This window comes from Ostrinia nubilalis, chromosome 9 (assembly GCF_963855985.1).
Source record: "Ostrinia nubilalis chromosome 9, ilOstNubi1.1, whole genome shotgun sequence".
NCBI classification, from domain to species: domain Eukaryota; kingdom Metazoa; phylum Arthropoda; class Insecta; order Lepidoptera; family Crambidae; genus Ostrinia; species Ostrinia nubilalis.
The window spans coordinates 10,472,613-10,495,437 of NC_087096.1; the positions used below are offsets into that span (position 1 = coordinate 10,472,613).

Below are 22,825 nucleotides of genomic sequence, written 5' to 3' on the forward strand. Positions count from 1 at the left end.
CGAGAATAGGTGTTTTCAACGTGGATGAAAAGCACAGTGCGATTCCAACTTATAAGTACATTGAGTTTATTTGTCTTTTAGAGACCAATTCGTAGGTTACAAATTATAAATAATAATTTGGTATAAATTACAGCATTTCGAAGCACTTTATTCCTTAAATACCTAATTTAATTTAGTTAAACAGTCTATGTTTTTTACTCCACATTCTTGCTATTCTATGATAATTGTACCGTTGGCAACGTTGAAGTGTTTTATGACAAAAAAAGATTTTTGACTTACAATTTTTTATGTGATATTGTTTGATTTACCAACTGTACATTTTCTTTAGGCGCACGTAGTGCTAGAGCCAAGTTGAGTACGTACATCACCGATGTTTTCTCTAGGTATCGTAGATGTAGAACCGCACGCTTGGTCAGGAAGTCGACGATTTTTATTACTCTATCATCACACCTCTCTCAATAAGTCACACCAACATAAGTAGGAATTTGAAATTTTTGAGGAAGGAGATTTGTTTTAGTTTTTATTCTATCTATTAGTAATAATATTTTGCGGTTTATAGTTCAGATTTCGTACGACGCAAACACTCGTCGGTATCGAGTGACAAGCACATGAGCCAGATAACTCGCGAAGTGACGTCAACTATGACGTCATGTACTAACATGCATAAAAAATTACGTATTCAAATTGGGAAATATTGGGTAAATACACGCAGTGACGTCGTAACCATAACAATTCTATTAAAAGTTGATGAGAACTCTAGAAGTTTCATTGATGTAAATTCTAATTAAATCCTAACCTGTTGGTGTGACTCATTGGTCAGAGCGTTGACAAACCTCACGCGATTGGTCAACGCGTCGATAAAACTCACGCGATTCGTTAAATTGTCTAAAGATCTCACGCTATTGGTGGATTCGTCGAAGAACGTCACGCGATTGGTTGGCTTGCGCCGCGCGACGGCCGGCGGGCTGTCTTTGTGAAGGATACGTCACGCGGGCTCCGGCTCCGGTGACGTCACTAGGATAGGAATCACTGGCTTCTCTCCTATGAAATTTGCACTAGGGGATCTGTAAAGAAAAAACATGTTTAGTGCTTCGAACGTGAAATAAATACATGACATGTTATCATCATTCGATTGGAGGTAAAACTGGTTTAAAACTAACGGCATTAGCAGTGGGTTGCAGTCGTATGCTGTTTTTACTGGAGAATGCCCGATTGATACCCTCAAGCAATTAATTTGGGATTCATGCTTCAAAAACTTTATTAAAAGGAAAGATTATTGTATGATTTTCTGAAAACCTAAGTTAAGAAACAGTGATACTCCTACGAATTCCTCCCTAGGAGTGTCAGGGTGCTTTACCATTAGCTTTTTGCCTCCAGATAGCCAAACGTTGGAATGAAGCAAATCGCGGGAGTTTTTTTGACCCTTCACTCAGTAGCGGAATCGCGAACCTCTTTAAAAAGTTCCTAAAAAACGTTCACCTTGATTAATATTCATAAATTGGTTTCATAATGATTTGCAAAACATCTTATTAAAACAGTGTCAGTAAAAATTAGAGATGAAACGGATATCCGGTAACTATCCGGTAGGCCGGATATCCGGCCTAAATTTACTATCCGGCCGGATACCGGATAGTAACTCACTATCCGGCCGGATACCGGATAGTTTTTTAATATCCGGCATTTTCCTATTAATAAAATGAAATATATTAAACTTTGACGTAAATATCAATAAAATGGCTTATAATAATGACGGCTTTTATTTAAAGTCCAAAAAGTTAAAAAAAAGCCATATTCAGGCCTCAATAAAATATTATTTTTTTCTGGGCTAATCACTCTAATGGCGAATACATAAATAGTAAACATCCGTTAATGTCGAAATATTGCCAAATAAAAAGGCGATCTTTTTTTGAGATTTCTGGTGACAATAAATGATGCATGCAGTTCAGTCAGATTACGCACCAAGTAAACTAATTTAATTTTCGCTATTCAATCACACACTCACTATAGCAACCGAAATCACCTGAATTGATCTGCCCCCTAGACAAGTGGCAAAATCTGACATTTTATTCGGACGGATTCGATTTTCGAAAAGTGTGACTAGTCTAGTCTACTAATAGACCCACTGATCGCGTTCGAAGCACCTGTGCGGCGCTAAGCTAGTCACGATATGCAACGAGACAATGGGCCAACTATCCGGCCGCCGGATATCCGGCTATCCGGCCTAGCAGCTGGCCGGATATCCGGTATCCGGTATCCGGCCAAACAACTATCCGTTTCATCTCTAGTAAAAATACTTTGGAATTTGTGTCAAAGTCAAAATATGAGAATCCTTTCCGGGTTTTACATTAAGTTACTTCTATATTAGTATCAATATACAGACAAACATAATTTTGTTTTGGTACTTCAATAATTAGTGAACAAGCAGTTAGTTAATCTATATCTACAGTATCTTGAAACTTAACACTAAAAACTCACTTTCTTATTTTACTATGCTCATCTGTTTTTTCATGGTGACCTGCATGGCCGATGCCATTCGGTGTGAGTCCATGCACTCTCTTCATGCTCGCATGGCTATGGCTCCTATGCATATGGCTATGGTTTTCTTTCGGATCTTTGTTTTCCACGTGGTTCCTAGGAACCTCTGCACCGTTCTCAACTGCTAGATGCGTATGACTGGAGTTCCTGGCTTTCTCGTTGACGTGCTGTATGAAGTTGGTCTGAGCCATGAGTCTGTTCTCTCTGGCCCGCGCTTCTGGGATATTGATCTCGATGTGCTCATCGAGGGACATGGAGTCGACAGAGCTAAGGTCTAGTGTCTCGTTGGAGAAGGTCTTTGGTATGGTGCCTAGGATTTTGTCTGGAATTTAGAAAAATATAGTATTAATGTTATACTCTAGTATTAAGAAAATTTTTTAAATGAACATGAAATAGAATGTTCAAAAAAACTTGGCCTTATTTTTTCAATAAGTAACATTTTAATTTGCACTATTTGTAATGAAAGTTTATTACTTGAAATATCATTACCTAATTTCTGAGAGGTGGAGACAGTCGCTCGGAGTTCATCTAACTGCTTGGCAGAGCATAAAGGCGTGTCTACTTCATACGTGTTGTTGAATTTCGTATAGTCCACCTGGAATTAAAAATGTTGAAAGTTGATAAATACATTGCGCTATAGCTACTGGCAGTTTTACACAGAGAAATGGAAATATGAATCTGGCATGTAAAGTCCCTGTTACCTATGTATAATTAAGGTTCGAAGGCAATAAATACATTTTTAATTTTATTTTATTATTGAGTCAAGAGGCGCCTTACTCAAAATGGTACGTAAATTTCTAAACAAAATGACAATTCTCACACCTTTAGACTGGGTTGCACCATCTTGTTTTAACTTTCACAATCGTCAAAAATCCGTGAAACTCCATATAAAGACACCGGTTATCGTTATAGTTACGGTCAAAGTTACGTAGTGCAACTCAGACTTAGATACGATGGAATTTGATAGCAACTTTATTTCCTCTCTAAACAAAATAATATTTTTATTTTTATACTATGATCACCGATCTCCGACCAAAACATTAGCAAGAAAATACCCGTACAGGTATTAACAAAGATAAGTCATTAATAATGGTATTTCATGTGCGCAAATATGACTCTCAAAAGGCTTTTAATGATGCAGTAAGTATGCAGTATGTTTTATTAAGGAACAAAACATGTTATTGGCTTCTTGGAAATATGAGAGAGACGTAGCCATGATGGTTTTTAAATATTTGCTGCGATCTCACACATGCAAAACACATTTGGCACGTATGTAATTCGCCCATGACTATTAACAATGTCGTATGTGAAAAACAGCAACTTTATAGGAGAGCGTTTCAAAGTTTAAATTGCTCATATTTTTGTACTTATTTTAGGCAGGGTTATGAAAGTTTAGAGTTTTACTATGAAAGTTATTTATGTTTAGGACAATATTATGAGTACCCGGTATTTAATGTGTAAATATGAGAAAAGTCACTTGTGATCTTTTTAACGGAGTTATGCTAGTGCTGATTTGTCATATCTACCAGAACCGACATTGTTGCTTGAACGAAATTAGTGATTACTTGTCGGAAATGCCACTTACGTCCTTGTTTAATTATTTATTTATGATTATACGTATGTCGTATGTAAAAATTACTGAAAAAAAACACAAAAAATCTATAGAAATTAATACAGGATGTCCCAAAAAGTAGTGTCAAGCCGAAGCCCAGAGGTAGAGCATCACTAGGGTTACCCAAATCACCGTGACTTTTGATAGTTTTCGAGTTATGATTTTTTTTACAACATACAGGATTTTAGTTTTCATTCGTGTTAAGGATGTAAATACTTCTGAATTAGCTAGGCCTAGTATTCATCTAATAATAATTAAAATATCAGCCATGTAACTTGACTATTTGAGTCACAGTGACCAAAAAAGTGCCTAAGCACAGAAATTTAAAACAATCATAACTCGAAGACTATAAAAAATCGCGTAACATACACGGGGGTGATTTGGATAGCCCTAGTGATGCTCTACCTCTGGGCTTCGGAGCTATTGAGTTAAGCATTATGTCACGTATAATGTTTCCAAAGATCACAACTCCCACAAGATTTATGATGGGCAGACTGCTCATGACTGACTTTATCAGAAGAACACTCACAAAAAGGAGACGGAACTAGTTTGAATTCGTGAAACTTAAATTTAAAGTTGCCTTGCCCCTGGAAGGAACTGCGACAAGCAATGGTCGATATCTAGTCATCGCCTAGATATACGTTCGCGTACATTCGGGAAGAATTTATATAATTGACGCCCTTTGACTGACGTATCCCATCTTTTTTGCCATTCAGTAACTAATTCCTCTTCAATGACTTGTTGGGAATCAAATAATCAGCTTATTTTAGAACAATCGCGTTATTGAAGAACTTGGAGGTTATATTTTCCCGTGATGCGAAGTACATAGACGCACGCTTTTATACCTTTAAGTCGACCGGCAGTACACCAGCCAGGACTAGCAGGGCTTCCGTGCTCACAGTTCTGTAAGCTTTGCAAAGAAAAATCAGTGCAAGGCGTTGACTTTGGAGTAATTTCCGTCGAGCGGCTCCTATAGTAGCTCTGTTGGCCCAAACTGGTGCACCATAGCAAATTGAGCTTAGACACGTAGCCACGTATATTATTCGGAGCATTTCAAATGATAGACCCCACGTCGAGGTTGATATGTGACTTAGAGCATAAAAGTTTCTTTGGTGGTGGGAGTGGTGACGGTACCGACGTTTTAACGGCGCTAGTAGCATTAGCTTCCTTTAATAATATCTCGTCATCGTCATTGAATACGTCATCACTAAGTAATTCCTGCATTTGAATCAATTCCTCTTGAAAACTCGCCGGTATAGGAGACTCTTGACGAACTAAAAATAACTATAAGTAATTTAAATTATGTAAGGCCCGAATTAAAAACGTATAGTTTATAAATAAAAGAAGGCATAAAAAGACATTTGCAAATTCATGCGTGCGAACAAAAATTATTTATAACAAACATGCTTATTTTATTTTACAGTCAGTCAGACAGTCAGTCAATCATCGTCATACAAGATACTAGCGACATTTTAGTATTTTACAAAACAATTAACAATGGCTAACAAGTTACTACCGAAAGTTTAACCCATTTGTAGAACGTTATAATAATGTCGGATGTGGAGCTACCGACATTTAAATTATTTAAGAAACATTCAATAACGTCGAATATGGTACTTCTGACATTTATCCCATTCAAAGAAAAGCTTAACAACGTCGTATGTGGTACTACTGACATAAAGTGTAACAAAAATAAGAATAACAATGTCGGATATGGTACATCCTACAATTTTAAGTTATGTGTTAGGAAATGCTAATGCAAGTTGGTATTACATTCAAAATTATTTATATTTAATATAACTGCCGTAAAAAACAAATGACAACACGACGTCCGTTCATTCCGCTAACATAGCCAGAAGTGGGAGATCGCACGCGCTCACCCGCCTCCGCGCACCGCTAAATACGTCGGAAACAACTATCCGGCATTGTTAACGGACTATCTAGGCAATATCCGACATTTTTAATGTAGTTATCTCAAAAACTATGCATAAAATCATAATTTTTGTTTCACCTGATGATAGCTTGTATTATTTACGCACAAATTATGAAATAAAATGAAAATGGCAATTTTGCAGTTCCGACTATGTTAATAGTCATGGGCGAATTATTTGTGCAGGTTTTTTGGGAGTTAGTTTAACTGGGACGCGGACGGCGAGGATGTAAAAAGTGTTATTTATATACTTATGAGTGCATGTGAAACTTTATTATTTACTTGGTACACGAAGGAAGACTCTAGATTTCTCACGTCTGCTTATATATTCTCTTTCCTAATCTTATAAATGTTGTTTTGCCAATTTGTTAATTGACATTTACTAATTGGATACGTTCATAAAATTTAATTCCCCGAATATACCTACATGTTTAAGTTGAGAAAAGATAAAATTACTTACGTACAAATACTTATTTATGCTAAAGATTAATCTAGATTGTTCTAACACTATTCCATTGACGTAATTCTGAACTATCTCACTTTTAAAAATAAAAGGATTTCAATGAACGGACGACACATTTGAGTAAACACTGTGACATAATGTAAGATATATCAAACTAAACGCAGTGACCTATGTACTTTATAATAGGGGCGATGTTGCAACAACATAGTAAGTCTGATATGCCGTTGACTGTACGTTTGTATTGCCAATTCCTCACCTCATACTCCCCGGTGTCCTTCCTGAAGGTGACCATGGTCTCAAAACGATGACCCCATAGGATTTCAGAAGGCAAAAAGCTGCTACGAGCCTGAGTTGTCATGCCTGTCGACTCGATCACACCCTCTGAAAGCGAAAAAAACAAATGATGACGTTTTGCGATTTTATGGCTATCAATTTATAAATATTGACGAACGAAACATAACACACTGTTTGTGTTCGAACGACCGATCGTTGACCCACCTACTTTGTACGGTTTATGATTATTTTATGTGTTGAAATACGCATAAATGGGTGAGAGTATTATTTTATTTTAAGTAAGACGAATACAAATAAATATGTAATTTGATTTATCTATGAAGATAATGTAGAGTTATTTCTTTTAAAATTAATTATGGAATTACACTAAAAAGAAATGAAACTTTTATGTACTCAAGTACCTATAAGGAAGTCAAGAATAAAAAAAATTCTCGCGCAAGTAATAACAAAGTAATTTTCTATAGCTTTTGTATTTAGTCTTCAGGTTAAAACAGTATTTTAAACCTGTACGTGTTTTATCATACACGCAGTTTCCGTTTATGTTTTATCGCTCTATTGTTTTTGTTTGAACGATGTTTTGTCCACGAACTATTAGAACTTTGCAGCACAAAATAACTAATTGTTTTTGTTGGAGCACAAATAAGTAACGTGTTGAGGAAACAATTTAAATATAGTTAGGAACTATTTTGAGTTCACACGTATTTTTTGAACACGTAGAGTTCCCTAAGCACGAACAAATATGGCTCGTTATGATATTATGGTAATTATTTATTTTTTGTTTGAAAATCAAAACAGTGTTGCTACGATTGTTTAAGGAATACGATTATAAGAGTAATTCGTGCTCAGGGCACAGATGTATCTAGGTAACTATTTCTGTTATTGCTTGTCATTATTTTTTATAGTTAAATATGACATTGGAACGAATTCGTCTATTTTGTGGTAAATAAATAACACTTAAATACTTGAAAAACAGTTGTAATTACTGCTATTTATAGCTCAGAAACCGTTGTAAACGTGTACATGGGTACATAGAGCATTTTCTCACGTTTCGCTTGCAAAGTTTAGGGCATCCGACCAAGATGGTGTCACGGAAGTGCCAACAACATGTGGAGATATCGTTCGTTATCGTATGACGTCATACTACAATTTTCAACTATTTCTTTTATTAGCTTGGGACTATTTGTAGAGACGGTATTAATTTGATTTTATATCTGATCGCAGTTCGTATGGAGATGAGTAATATCAAGCAGTGTGCAAATCGTGATGAAAATAATGTTGTTTCCGCTGGACATTTCAGTCTCAGACGAAATATGTGATGACTATTTCTATAAGATTGATGGGATATTTTAAGTATGTCGGCTTTAGATTTTAGTGATATAACTCTAGATTTATATGTTTTTTTACAATAGTTGTAAGAGTCCGTAATTTTTAAGTAGGGGAGCAATACTTTGTATTTAATTTTATACCATCATTAAGCTGACAATGAGATCAATCATACAGGTCAACGCCTTAAGACAATTCAAATGTAGGTAAGTTGTTTTGGCGCCCACCTTAGTGAATTTATTGCATTTACTGCATGTTTGATTAATGAGGTAAAATATTTGTTTTAGCTTTAGCTTTTACAAAATGTCTTTGTTTAACTATGGTGGTCTTACACAAAGGAACGCTAGGTGGACCGACGATCTAGTGAAGGTCGCGGAAAGTACCTGGATGCTGACAGCGCAGGACCGGTCGTTATGGAAATCTTTGGGGAAGGCCTTTGTCCAGCAGTGGACGTCATTTGGCTGAAACGATACAAAGTAATTTGAGCATTATAACAAACAAAAGTAACAAACTCAGTAAACTCACCCAACATAACGACGATTTCAAATCTCTCCCTCAGCATATCAGATGCAGACAGGTTGTACAGCGGGGACTTCTCGTTGATCTTATGCACGATGGTCATGGGCCAGATGAACATGAGCCGGTCTTCCTCGCCGTCGGCGCCGACCTTCAGCTCCTGTTGGTAGAACGGCAGGACCTCACCCTCCCTGGTAATCTGTGGGTGGGAGTAAGTTATAAGTTTGGTGATTTATTTTGGTCAGTTTTGTTGTTAGTTAAGCGTTGTTATGCCCGAATTCACCAAAAGAGTTTACTAAGAATGTATTTAAATACTGAGTAAACAAAAAAAATGACAAAATATACGTATAATCAAAACATAAAATATTGCTCTAGTTAAGGTAGTGGCAATTAAGCTTCTGTTGGTGAACTTCGAGCTTTGCAATGATTTCAAAGTTAGTTCTATCTACAATCCCTTTTATAGTTAAAACAATAGAATGAACCGTTTACCCGAATCCACTTTTAAAAGATTATTTTTATAACTTTTATACTTTTTAAAAACCCCAAAATTATCGCACAATTTGCTTGAAAATAGTGTTGTGATAGAGCTTAACATCAATTTAAATATTTTTATTCATAAACATTTATGTTCTGGATTTGTAAAATAATTTCATCGATTTATGATGGATTAGGTAAGCCAAAGTTAGCAGTTATATTAGTTTACAGATTTGCAAAAAAAGACTGAAAACATTGACACCGAAAGTATTAAATTTTCTCAATGAAAGGAAACTGTTAAACTTTACAGTATAAAAGAATATGTATGTACGAATATGTTAGTTGCATGTAAATGTTTGCAGTCGTTTTGTTCAAGAATATAATATTTCATTCATTAAATTATTCATTCAGACATTATTCAGGTGTTAGTGGTGTCATTATGTAGTATCCAGACTGTATAAACTGTATAAACGATAAGCTGTTTAATTTTATAGCGTCATCTGCTAAATATTAAAATATGAATGAGTAAATTTCATACAGCAGATGCTGTTACTAATCTACGTCAATAAAATTGTATAATGACAGGATGTTTCAGTCTGAAAACTAGATAATAGCTTTAAAACACAACAGCTCTAATAATTTTGTATAAGAATTTGAATTAAAATGATACACATCCGCCTTGGGATTATTAAATTGTATTAAATCAATTTCACATACATATTGCTTTCTCAAATTGAAATACTTAACTGTATTGATCGCTATGACTCACCGTTCCAAATGATTTGATTAGTTCCAGTATAGGCAACATGCATCCGTATGAACAAACCTTATTATATTGTGTATGTAGGTACCTATTACATACGTGCATTCAATTATATTAAAACATCTGTGTATCACGTGTTGGTTAAGTATACACCGGAAATCATACCTATCTATATTCTTCCAATAAAATTGTGGCGTCAATTTGAATCAGAAAGACAATAAAGCTAATATTTAGATGATTGACGGGATCATCTAACCAAATCTTGGAACGGCTTCAAAATACATAAGCCAAAATTTGATACGACGATACTTTGAGAAACACATAAAAACAATACTCTAACAATATAACAGGCGTATTTTTTTGGCATCATGTCTAATTGGTCTTTAACACACTAACATAGTGATACTGTTACTTATTTTAGTCTTTCTGGTTAAGTGCAAAAAACGAAGGCCAATATTGTTTGAATAGTCTCAATTAAAGCTGTTGTGAGTTGTTAAAGCAAAGAACACACGCAAGATAAGAAAGCAGACATTGTGAAAAAGTAAGCAAACACAACAGGCAGTGTGAGTAACGCACAAAGACCAAGTCCATAGATGGGTCATAATAAAAATTAACATGATTTAAAATTATAAATTAAAATAATATACACAACAATGCTTGGTCACATACTATCAGGGTTGATTGGATCTGATTGACACAAAAAGATGACGTCCGTCTGGCTTGACATACTTTAGGAAGAACTAAAGTGACGTCCAAGTCAACCGCTCCCTACAAATCCGACAGTGTGTGACCGCTCTATAGTTATAGCAAGTGACTGCAGGCAATCAAGGCGAAAGATTACCTTTTTCCGAATAATCTGGGCACGCACGTGAGCCTCAAGGATATGCGACTTGCGAATGTCACCGACCCGGAAGAGAAGGCAAAATTCCCCATCCCGCAAACATATCACCGCGTTCCTGGAGAACAGGAGCGTGGTGTTACGCTTTTTGGCTCGGGCCAGCTTCGCAAATATTAGACCCACCTATGGACAACAAAGAACAGAGTGAAGATCTACAACCCATAACTGACGGAGTTGAAGTCGCAAGTGCTTACACCGGCGAGTTCGAAGTCCTTCCAGTTGGGACAAGAGATAGTGATGGTGGTAGTACAAACTCTACATAGACGTGTAAGCGTGCTGACGAAAATCCCCAATCACTAACCAGTATCCGTTTTGGCGAAAAAATATACCTTGCGGCGGATAATTTGTGCTCTGATATGGGCTTCAACTATGTGGGATTTTCTCATGTCCCCGACTCGGAACATCAGGCACAGTTGACCGTCCCGCAAACATATGACTGCATTCCTGGAGTACAACAGGGTCTGGGCTCGTTTTTTAGGTCTAGAAAGCTTTGCGAACACGATTCCCACCTAAAATTAGAATAACCTTGTTGCATACTGTCTTTGCATGAACTGGACATTACCAATGACATGCGTCTACTTGCAGATGCTGAAAATAGGACTTACGCGACGTGAACTGTGAACACAGTTTCAGATTCAGAGGTGATCAGCATTAAGAGTAAATATTTACTTCTCAGTAGGAAGGTGCATACGAATTCACCTCTTTTTGAAACTCGTTTTACAAAATGGCGTATTAAGCGCGTAATTATCTTAAAGAGAGCATCTGGCTGGATTCTATAGTTTGTTACGTTGTACGTTTGGCTCATTTCCAAGTTTATTTTAATATTAAATTATCACATTAGCTTCGAAGCAGGAAGATTTTTTTTCTATCAATTTCATCGTACTTACTAATAATTTTAAAATATGATGTTACAACTTCAATTTATTCATAGATCCACATTATGTTTTTATTGATGTGTACGTTAACAGCTTTTTTATGGTAGAGGGAGACGTAAAAGTGATTTACAGCTCACTAACGTTTACCTTGAGAACAAAGTATTGATAGTAAGAGTAATTACGGTAATAACTACTTTAAAAACAAAACTAGAGGAATCAAACTAACAGAAAACACATAAAACGTACCATGAAAGCTTGGATGAAGACTCCGACGATGCTCTGAATGCACATTACGAATATGGCTTCAGGGCATTCCTCGTTGGTGGTTCTTGAGCCGTAGCCAATGGTGTGTTGCGTTTCGACGGAGAAGAGGAAGCAACCGGTGAAGGAGTTGACATTGTTGAGGCAAGGGATGAAGGTGATGTTTTGGTCGGGGGGTGGTGGGGTGAGGTCGCCGTGGGTAAAGATGATGAGCCACCAGATCAGGGCGAACATGAGCCAGGAGAGGATGAAAGAGAGAGCGAACACCAGCAGCGTCCAGCGCCACTGAGCGTCCACGAGGGTCGTGAAGATGTCCTGCAGGTATCGGCGCCTGCGCTTTGCCACGTTCCATTGGACAACGTTACAGTCTCCGTGCTTGAAGATGACGCGCTTCTTCACGCGTCTGGCTGCGTATCTGGCTTGACGGTATCTGGAAATAATGAAATACAAATTGGGTCAACGTGCTAAAATTAAAGAAGAAACAGTCTTAACTGGCACATCGATTAGAAGAACAAACGAATAAACATGTAGGTACTTTGATCTAATACTGTAGATAAAGATTCATAGTAAATGGTTTCTGTTCTGAATTTAACCGATATTCTGTGTAAGAAAACGTGTATTTAAACGTATTCTGTTTGCGCACGTAGCGTTGAATGAATACGCTGGTACGTAACTACGTCATAAGTCGTTCGATTACGAATTTTCATCAGAATCGAATTACGGCCATTGTTGAAAATCGAGAACCATTTGTGTAAACAACATTTATCACTGTCATCAACCTGTTTCAACGCTGTAATAAAGCACACACAGCATTAAATTATGTCTATTCATGCCCCAGAAAAAATAGCTACATCAATTATGATTAATTATTAATTAAGACAAACACTATACTTTATACGAACTTGAATGGCATCAAATCTAATTTGGAGTAAGCAGAATCGTTATGAGACACAAAACAATCCAGAATGGCGAAAAATAATATTAAATTGATTGTATTACGAGTGTTCATGGATATTTCTAATTTTGCACTAGTTAAAACCCGGTAAACGCAGTATTGACAATTATTAACTGAAATTCAAGTATTAAATTAGACATGATTTTGATTAAGCACTGCCTTTTTTGTACGCAATAAATAAGTTTTGCAATAACAGGACCGATAAAAGCGGGTGCTTTTATATTTTATGGTGGTTTCCACAGCACTCAAGATATTTTATTGACGCAAGGGACACATAAAATGTGTGCCTTCCATTTAGATTTATCAGCACGAAGCTTTTATATTAAAACCTTTTATCACGTCAAGTGTTTGCTGGTATTTTAATTTGATGCTGTGCTATCTCTATATCAATTAGGTAATATGCGCGTATTGGGACTATTAATAAAATAAATGAAAAATACAGAGTTCAATTTTACGTTTGGAAAAAATCTACTACTTTGCACGAGGTTTTCGATGCTGTCCCAATCGAGGCACTCTAAATATCTGTCCAATATTTTAATAAAAGAATATCCTATTTATCAATTAAATTGTCCTCAGACGTGGTCTATAATGACACTAATGTGCTCGTCTAGACGTGCTGCTCATTCTGCTGGCAAATTAATTGAATAAACCTTAGCAAACCGAGATGTATGTTTCTCATAAATTGCTCTTAAACTGGCAAATAGATTTTAGTGTCAGTCCTAATTTATAAAGATATACTTTTTCAAAGGCATTTTCATGTAACAAGCCAAAAGCTCTGACGCGGACTTTTGTTTAGGTAAAACTATATATTATAACAGTTTAGTAAGTTTTACAAACCGGTTTAGTTTCCCACTTTACATTGTTTTAATTATAATATACAATACTTTACTACATTATTAATAATCTATTTATGATATTGAGTGAATATTTTCCTTCCGCGTACTGGTTTAACAAACATTGTTTATGCGAGATTTTTATCATATCCATTATAATAATATGTGACAAGCCCATAGCGTTATGGTATGCGAGAGAACTACGCTTGAAGTAAATACTTGTAATTCGATTAGCTGGCGCCTAGTTAATGACATATAAACAAGTCTTGACACAATTAACGATTTTCAAAGGGATATTACAAAATAAATAACCTCAACATGAAAACGGCGTGGTTCTGCGCAGCAAACGCTTGCCACATTGGTTACTATAACAGGATATTATGGGTAATAAATTGTAAACTTTGACATCTTGTAATCGAATCAACCTGCAACTTTGAGCCTAAACTTGATTACTTACCATGGCAGAAACAGAAAATGGTCATAGATGTATTAGCTCTGGATTATTAAATTACTCAAACCATGAGAAACAACTCCTTGACGGACTCTTAGGAGAAAAAGAAGTCACTATCTGACTCAGCGTGATCAAATCCGATTTTCTAGTGAATGGATATTAACGAACTAGTTTTATTATGTGTTTATGTATGTCAATAAAGTTATTATTATTAGTTTGCGGGAAGTCATTTGGTGAGCGGCGTCATAGGAGTCTAGTGTTCAGTGTGCCTCTGTAGGTAGAGATGACGTTGAATATGATTATGCGTAAGTAGGTATATGTTACTTGTAACATTACCAATATTCAGTGACGTATAGGTAGAGTACAATTAAATACTTCATGTTTTGAGAAAGATGTAAAAGCAAGTCATAATTGAGGAATACAAACAAATTGGCAGGTACGAGTAGTCTGAATGGTTTGTTAGCAATGCGGCATACTTGAATGTTTAATTTGAAGTTGCTTATAAACACGCTTTCAGGAATGCGACAACAAACCGCTTGGCTATTGCTAAATACAAACTAGTAGTAATGCCAATTTTCCAATTTTAAAGATTCTGAGAAAACCCACAGGGACGTTTCAGGTCATCTGCTGCCAAATATTCCGGTATCTTTCCTTTTCGGATGGCGTATTTACCGTTCGTTGACACATCACTGATCAAGATTCAAATGAAACGAAGTGCCACTTACTTGTGTAGCTCTTCTCTCCACGCAGATTCTGAAGAATTGACCGGTTTTCCGGTCATAAACATAGACAATTGGCTTATACATCTCTTAAGTCCAGACATCCTACTTAGCATACAATTAAATCTTCGCTCAATCACCGAAATATTCAATTCAGTTACACTTTAAAGCTCAAAGACAGCAGTCTTTATCGTAACAATAAATATAATACTGGATTCAACAGATACGGCGTAACCAGCGCTTTATCTTATGTTATATTAACCTTAAATTAGGAAGTTATTATCACACAGATGAAAATACTATTTATTCAGTGGGGACTTGATTTCGCGTTAGAGTTACAGAATCGTCTCCACTCTGTCTTTCAACAAAACATTTATGAGGGATTCACTGAACGCCTCCTTGATGTCGAATAGGATCACCACGAATTTCCGCAACATCGTCCCGAAAGTCATCGCGAAACGTCTTCACTTTGGATAAAGAAAAAGAAAATGGCGTCGGAAAAATTGCGTGTCCGGACGCGCTACCAAGTTACCACTCGCGCCGATTGTGCGGAGAATTGGCCCAATACTGAAACGTGCGGATGTTTAACGAAACAGATGCGAAGACGTCCACAAACAAATACTATAGAGCCGTCCTGTCGTCTGTGCCAGCCCGCCGGTGGCGCCGCGGCACGTCACGATGTCGCCTAATCTATTTTTTGAATAAACTCTTACATCTAATCTATTCCACTCCATAGCAACGCACCCATGGTGTGAGTGGGATGGGACTCATTAAGATTTACGATATATTTTAAAGATGAATTTTTGTTGCAAAACGCAAGTCGCCATCACATTTTTTAAGAAATTGCGTAATGACGAGCATTAAAGTTGGAAGCGACAAACAAAATAGCTTATTTATAAATGAGTATCTGTTAGTAAAGTGTTTCTACTTTAGTCTCATAGAAATCTATGACTATGTTGTCTCTAGCTCCAACCAATACGAAACGAATGAGGTGCGATTGGGCGTAAAGATGTCTAATAGAGTCAGCGATCTACATTTATTTATTGGAAGCATTAATATTTTGACCGTTGTATATAGTATCCGTCAGACGGTTGTGTGTTTCATCTCCAGTTGGCAAGTGTTGTTTTGGAGTAGAGAATTAATTCGCATTGATTGGTTCGTATTTATCACGGGCGTAAAGGCGCTTGCTATATACCGTTGATGTGCCTTTACGTTTGTTCTATGGGTCTACAAGGCCAACACGTAATATCCTGTGGACTATCATCCCACATCACAGGGATATAAACTGGCGTAAACGGCTCTAGAATGCTGCAGTCCGCGAGGAATGGCGCCGTATTGCAACAAACATCTCATCGTGATTCACAATGTTGACCACGGCCACTCTGGCAAGAGTGTACCGACTTTGAAGAAGAAGAATATATCCTATCTGAATAAAAGTAAATTTTATGATATGATTTGGTAATACTGCGTGACTTATGATTTTCGTTTGGACATTTTCAGAAAGTCCCGAAATAAAATTTCTAATTGATTTTTCCGACTTAACGACTGAAGTGCTTTTGAGTAAGTTAAGTATAAAGAATGCTACCTAAAAAGTCATTGTTAATAATAAGTCAACCACCGTTTTTATACTGAAGTGTTTTGAGTAAGTAAGTTTTGATCTGTAGACAACAAAACAATAAAAAAATCATCATCAAGTCATAATGGTTAATATTTTAATTATTTGAGTCCAAATCGAAAATTTTGGCCTGTGGGAAGCCAATTTATTTTATAGGGATTCTATATGATTAATTGGGGTTGCTAATTAAGACTATATCTGATATTAAAGCGTTGATTTATTCCAGGCGTTTATTAATGAACGTGGTCACGTGACTCAAAACGTGCGTACACGCTGTTCCACGACACTAGCGTAGGTGATTTGGTATTTTACGAGAAGCGTGTCTGGATAGATATCAAAATAACCCTTATCATGTGCGTCATAGGATCAATAATTCATCGGCTAGTTGGTACCCAAAATAAGCGCCTGTGTCAATAACAATTATTAGGAGCTGACAAAATTATGGGAATTCGTGAACTCATACTTATAGTAAATAGAAACAGTTAGTGAAGAAAACGCGAGTCGATAAAATTTAACAAAAATTGTTTTTTCTGTCCCTTTCAACGTAGGAAGGAATACTTATATACTAATTTCCCAGTCTATCAATATACGAGTACATATATACTATTACGTAGTTTTACAATTAACTAATACAAACTTTTTGAGATTGTAAACATATTCTCAAAGTAACAAACACACGGTCACCTTGTGCAATGATTCGTTAAGAAGACGCAGATGCAAATTTTATGTAAGTGCATATTAAGCCTTATAAATATGTAACTGTCATTTTACCAAGTAATTTAAAGAAAAACTGTATACTTTTCCATTCTGGTCTATCAATTGAAAGTTATTATGGTTATATTTTCTATTTTTCTATTTTCTTTGTCTACCTTGAACTTTCAAAGAAAATAGAAAATTGGAAAGGAAAATTTTGAATCCAAAGTAGAGAGAGATCACGAGAGTTGTAGTAGTAAAGTAGATAGAGATGTTTTTTAATATTTATCCATTCTGCTCTTGTTCCCAAATAATAAATAAGAGCAACGAATATAACACAAAAACTCTATACAAAGGATTTAATATTCTGTTATTAATTAATTATGTAAATAAAGTAGGTAGCGATTTCCATGTCTGATGGTAGAATGCCTTAATTAGTTATTAGTGACAAAATTTGATTATTGGTCATTAAACTCGCATGATAAGATATCGTATCAGCAAATATTGCAATTTTAATTGCTAATCAGCTATTTAGTATACAGTACCAAAAAAGCCCCGTAGGTATTAGTTAGTTACATAATTTAAGAGAATGTTACATTAGTGTATAATACAATTACCGAATAATATTCTAGTCCGAAATACACAGACGCAAAAGAACGTCCAATAAAATCATGGGTATCGTCTATTACAGTCTCTGATTGAGTTTCTTATCGTTGTGTGGCATCTCGTGTAGACTGTGGATTAAAAAAACCTCAGACTGTCTCGTTTATTGGTTACTGTGCTGTATTTTTATACCACTTACGTCATAACAGTGACAGACAGTTACGCAATTAACTTAAAACTAGGACGGGTGACGTCAAAGGTTGTAAGGACATAAGAACGCACGGCGAACTCATACGCATTCGTAATAGGAAAAGGGAAATCGTATGGACAAACCTACAAGTTTCTAAGTATGTATTTACCATTATTTATACTTACTACGTCCTAAGTGAAGGGAATGAATTAGCAAGAGGTAAATAAATCTAGAATGTAGACGGCGCCTAAAGCGTGTTTGGAATTCCTATAAAGTAAAATCATTTACGAGTATAAAGTATAATTGCACATTGACGTAGAAATCGTGATTATTTGTGATTATTTGTATGTTAGCGTTGTATAGTTATTGCATTTATAATGACATCTTATCTATAATTTCTCGGTTCAAGAATTTCAAAGAATTGAAGTTAAGCATAACATTACTAAGTATTCAGGATTTCTTAGTCTATAGGTACCAAAAAAAGGCATTATGAACGCAATATTTTACGTTACGGCTGCGGAATGTGACATTAGAGTTAATGAGCAAGTGGGTTTAAACGGGATGAACTTCGTTCTCAATGAAATAGATACGAGGTGTGTTGCCAACTCGGCGGAGTCACGCGAGGCCGAAATAACTGTTTGGTGATCTCGCGACCACTTCACGAACAATCTTCATCTTCAGGGTTACGTTTAGTTCTGCCGCTCGCCGAGAGATGGCAATGGGAAGAAAGTAGAGTCGGCATCACGATAAATGTCAAAGTTCTTTCAAGATATTTTAATGCAAACGAGACTAGAGGCAATGTGGTAAGATAATATAACTTTATGAAATGAAGAACGACTTAATTCAATGTTGTATTTTATTTAATTAACCCATGACATCAGCAGACGAAGATATAAAAGGATATTTTAAAATAAGTTTTGATTGCACATTTATCACCTTTTTATTAATACGAAGTTCACCCAGTAGGTCAACGGCTCGCGTTGAACTGGTATACTGGTATAGGTGGTGACTCATATTAACCGAAATTCGCTAAAGCGATGATTCGCAGAGGTGTCTATAGTTATTGTAAAAAGTTCCCACAAAAAATGTGACAAGTTAAAGGTAGACGTTGCGTTGATATTTCACAATAAATTGCGAATGTGACTCGGCCCCATTCGGACCCATACAATTTCAAAAAACGAATTCATTTATTTTTCGTTGCTATCCAGCCAGTGTGATTCTAACGTAGCACTGCACAAGATTTTCTTTTAAAGAAAAAAAATTCCGATTGACTGAAAAAACAAAAGAAGATGAGATGTACTTATCATAAAATTTAAGTCTTACTGGATGTAAACATGACCAGCGCATTGACTTTTGATCTTGACTCTACCAACTCCTTCATAGCTCGTATCGTACAGACAAATGGAGTAAATTAAAAGCAATTTTGTTTCGTTCACAACAATTGATTTTTGCACAAAGTGACGAGCTTACTTCGAGATTAATTGAAGTTGATGACTTGGAACTATTTGTTGATTATTGTCAGCTATGACGTGTGGGTTTCATGCTTTTTTGGATTAAACCATTGAACAGGAAGGACAGATTCTATCAATCAATATGTTTAACCATAATGAATGACGATTTGAAAGACTCGTACGTAAATAAATATGTTGGTTAACAACGTCATGCATTAACAGATCAATATATTATTTGAATTTCATTCGATGTATCACATAGGTACAATTAAATACTCTTGTTTTGTTCTATCAAAGTATCTAGATAAAATACTACTGTACAATTTTGTGTTTTGTTTTGTTGGTATGACTGATAATTAACGTTCATGTTACAGTCCTTATCTTAACCCATTAACGCCCATAGTGAAACCACGATATATTTTCATAATATTTTTTATTATTGCTACTGAATGGATTACAAGTAATCTATAAACACAAAAAAATATTAAAAAAAAATTAAAAACTTTGAAAAAAAAACCCTGTACACAGGTGTGTACAATGGGCGGATCAGGTGAGAAATTTCCCGAAGCAAGGTCGCTCTACGCAAAGCGTTTTCATGCATTTAGAGCAACGCCAACGCCCCTACTATGGCAAATAACACACCTAAGAGGGTTTACAATACGGTTATGCCCTCCATTGATTGACTGTAAATATGATGTTGACGATGATGGCCGCGTCTTCGTTTTATTATTGGGTAAATACGATCTGGCAATAGATCGCCTAAAAGCCAATTGATCCAAGTACGTTGTGTTTTTGGTTTACACGGTAAGTACATATAAGCGCCATGCATTTGAGACCGCCATATCCAATAGTTTGGGTGATTTCATGAGCAGTAGAAAAAATGGGTGATATTTTTCTCCAAGTAGGATTTTCAGCAACTTTGTTACGAGCACGTTTTTGAGCCGGACCAACGCTTGAAAGAGTTTCTTCATCGCTACTGACCCACTCCGGCTCTTCATCTGAAGGTTGGTGGCGTAATAGCTCGATAGTACCTGGTATATCTCAAAGTACCGAGGAAGTCAAAATCATCTTATGCACCTTCTTCTTCATCACTAACAACAGCAGGATTAGGTGGTACGATGATCAATTTGAGCTCCGTATCGTCATCTTCTGCTGCCATAATGGATTCGATGGCTTCCTCTAGTCTTGAAACTCGTTTTGAGATGATAAACGTTATCTATGTGACATCTTCAAATATCAACCAGGTCTTGAAAAAAATGTTTTTCTTAGTATACATTCACCCACTGTACACAAGCGTGTACACCAACATTCTTGAACAATTTTTGGTATGTTATATGTATATATTTATTATTTTTTTAGCTTATAATAATAATTTACAATGTAAACTTACCTTGAAACGTAGAATTGAATCAAATTATAGCTAAAATATATTATATCAGTATTATTTCACAACTGGCGCCAGTCACTTTGAGAAAAGGTCGGAAAAAAATGTTAATTAGACATTTATTTTTGCACCACCCTCCAACTTTTTTATATTTCTTACCTTGTATCGACATCTAGATTAGGTTTTATCAAGTAATTTGACTTAACATTAGAAGTTGCGTTCAGAAATAAAGTTTAAAGAAGTGTACACACGTGTGTACAGAGGGCGTTAATGGGTTAAGTACCTAAGGAAAGATACTTACAAAGTCATAAAAATATTAATATTTTCTGTTTTTGCAGCTTACGTTTTCCGAGAAAATATTTACTGTGATAATATATTTTTAACGATTTCGAGAAAAATAACATGGTTATGTCATAAAATTCACGTGGGTGTAGGAGTTAACAGGAAAAAATAATCTTAGAGCGCACAGTAGAGACCATTGTGAAAAAACTATTTGTACTAGGTACATAGTTGTGTCTTGATAGATCCAATCACGACTCGTGACTATTATATGACTCAGACCTTACATAATGCAGTTAATTACTGATAGACACTATTGTATGTTGGTGGGTACAGCTAGTACCTATCTATTTACTGTTTACGAATATTGATGGAAAACAGTTCATCATAATTCACTTAACAACAAGTGTATGTAAATCTCAAAGTTAAACAGATTTATGGAATGTTTATTAATATGTTGGTTTCTTTGATATAAGAAACTTTTTATACGACATTAATGTATTCTACAACAATGTAATATTAATAATATGCTAATTATAGCCATGGGCATAGTTTATGTCGTTTTAATATATTTTCCTTATTGATAAAATAACCAATCGATCAACGTGGAAAGCATTAGGGGAGGTCTATGTTCAGCAGTGGACGTCCTATGGCTGACATGATGATGATGATTGATAAAATAAGGAAAATTATATATTCTTTTTTCCTCTCTCCTCAGCAAGTCTTTAAATATCCTTATTATACATTGTTGTAGTTCAAAAGGTACTGGATTTAATCACTTATACAGGGTGTCCCAGAATGGGTGAATCAAACTGCTGAAGAGGTAGCTCTACTATAAATGAACTATCCCTAAAAAATTGAAAAAAAAAATTTTACTTACGATTTTTTTTTTAATAAAGTGCTCTAAACTCGAAACCTAGTCATTATTTTCAAAAGTTTGTTTACAGATAAACGAAGCGATCATGCACAATTAATATTAGTAAGAAAAAATACAAATAAACTCCAAACGCAGCAATTATAGCCAGATACTTAGGCAAAGCTGATTTATTTTCAATTTAAAAAAAAAATTTTTTTGTTTTTTTCCTTATGCGCTTTATTTTTTTTTTTCATATTTTTAGGGATAGTACATTAGTAGAGCTACCTCCCCTAGCAGTTTGATTCACCCATTCTGGGACACCCTGTATACTCAATAATAACCAGCTTAACTGATACTGTTTAAATTTTATTATGTAAGTGCATTACACAAGTTGAATACGCTTTACAGCAAATGTAAGTAACATACTTTTAAGTGACATCATTACCCAAAAGGACCATGCGAAAGTTGGGGTTGCACAGAGCTGAATCCTTAATTTGAATGCATTTGTAAACCAAATTAAAGGTTAACGGCTCTATAAACTTAAGTAACGATTCTATAAATTCAATCGTACGACTGATTAGCTGTCTAACTGATTTCTTGCATTTAAAATAACTGACTACACATTCTTTGGCCTTAAGTGACCACTAATGTAGTCCGATTCGGAAATATCTCGATACTTGACTGGTACTGATACGTAACTGATTGTACAGGTATTTATGTACATGACTGTACTCAAGTACTTCATTGGCGCCTGCTTATTATGCCACGAGTCATAGTTAACAGGATTCGTACTAGACGTAAATAAAAAGCCAGTCATCCGTCAAGAACAGAAGCTACTAAGAAGTGAACTAT

General features: G+C 35.6%; 1 protein-coding gene across 6 annotated transcripts in view; it reads right to left on the bottom strand.

The window, feature by feature from the left end:
• Positions 1-664: 664 nt before the first annotated feature.
• LOC135074607 (G protein-activated inward rectifier potassium channel 3) overlaps positions 665-22,825 on the bottom strand; it is a 42,064-nt gene continuing 19,903 nt past the window's right edge. Inside the window, exons 1-9 of one of the 6 annotated variants that reach the window (XM_063968954.1) lie at positions 14,909-15,488; positions 11,930-12,374; positions 11,138-11,317; positions 8,683-8,872; positions 6,797-6,921; positions 3,025-3,130; positions 2,476-2,857; positions 1,358-1,464; positions 665-1,064 (exon numbers count right to left, since the gene is read on the bottom strand). In XM_063968954.1, coding sequence (XP_063825024.1) covers positions 1,042-1,064; positions 1,358-1,464; positions 2,476-2,857; positions 3,025-3,130; positions 6,797-6,921; positions 8,683-8,872; positions 11,138-11,317; positions 11,930-12,374; positions 14,909-15,018 — 1,668 coding nt within the window. In that variant the 5' untranslated portion in view covers positions 15,019-15,488 and the 3' untranslated portion in view covers positions 665-1,041. Of the gene's footprint in view, positions 1,065-1,357; positions 1,465-2,471; positions 2,858-3,024; positions 3,131-6,796; positions 6,922-8,682; positions 8,873-10,751; positions 10,932-11,137; positions 11,318-11,929; positions 12,375-14,908; positions 15,489-22,825 lie in introns of those variants that run through there. The other 5 variants (XM_063968952.1, XM_063968951.1, XM_063968955.1 and 2 more) reach the window with 5 other exon arrangements.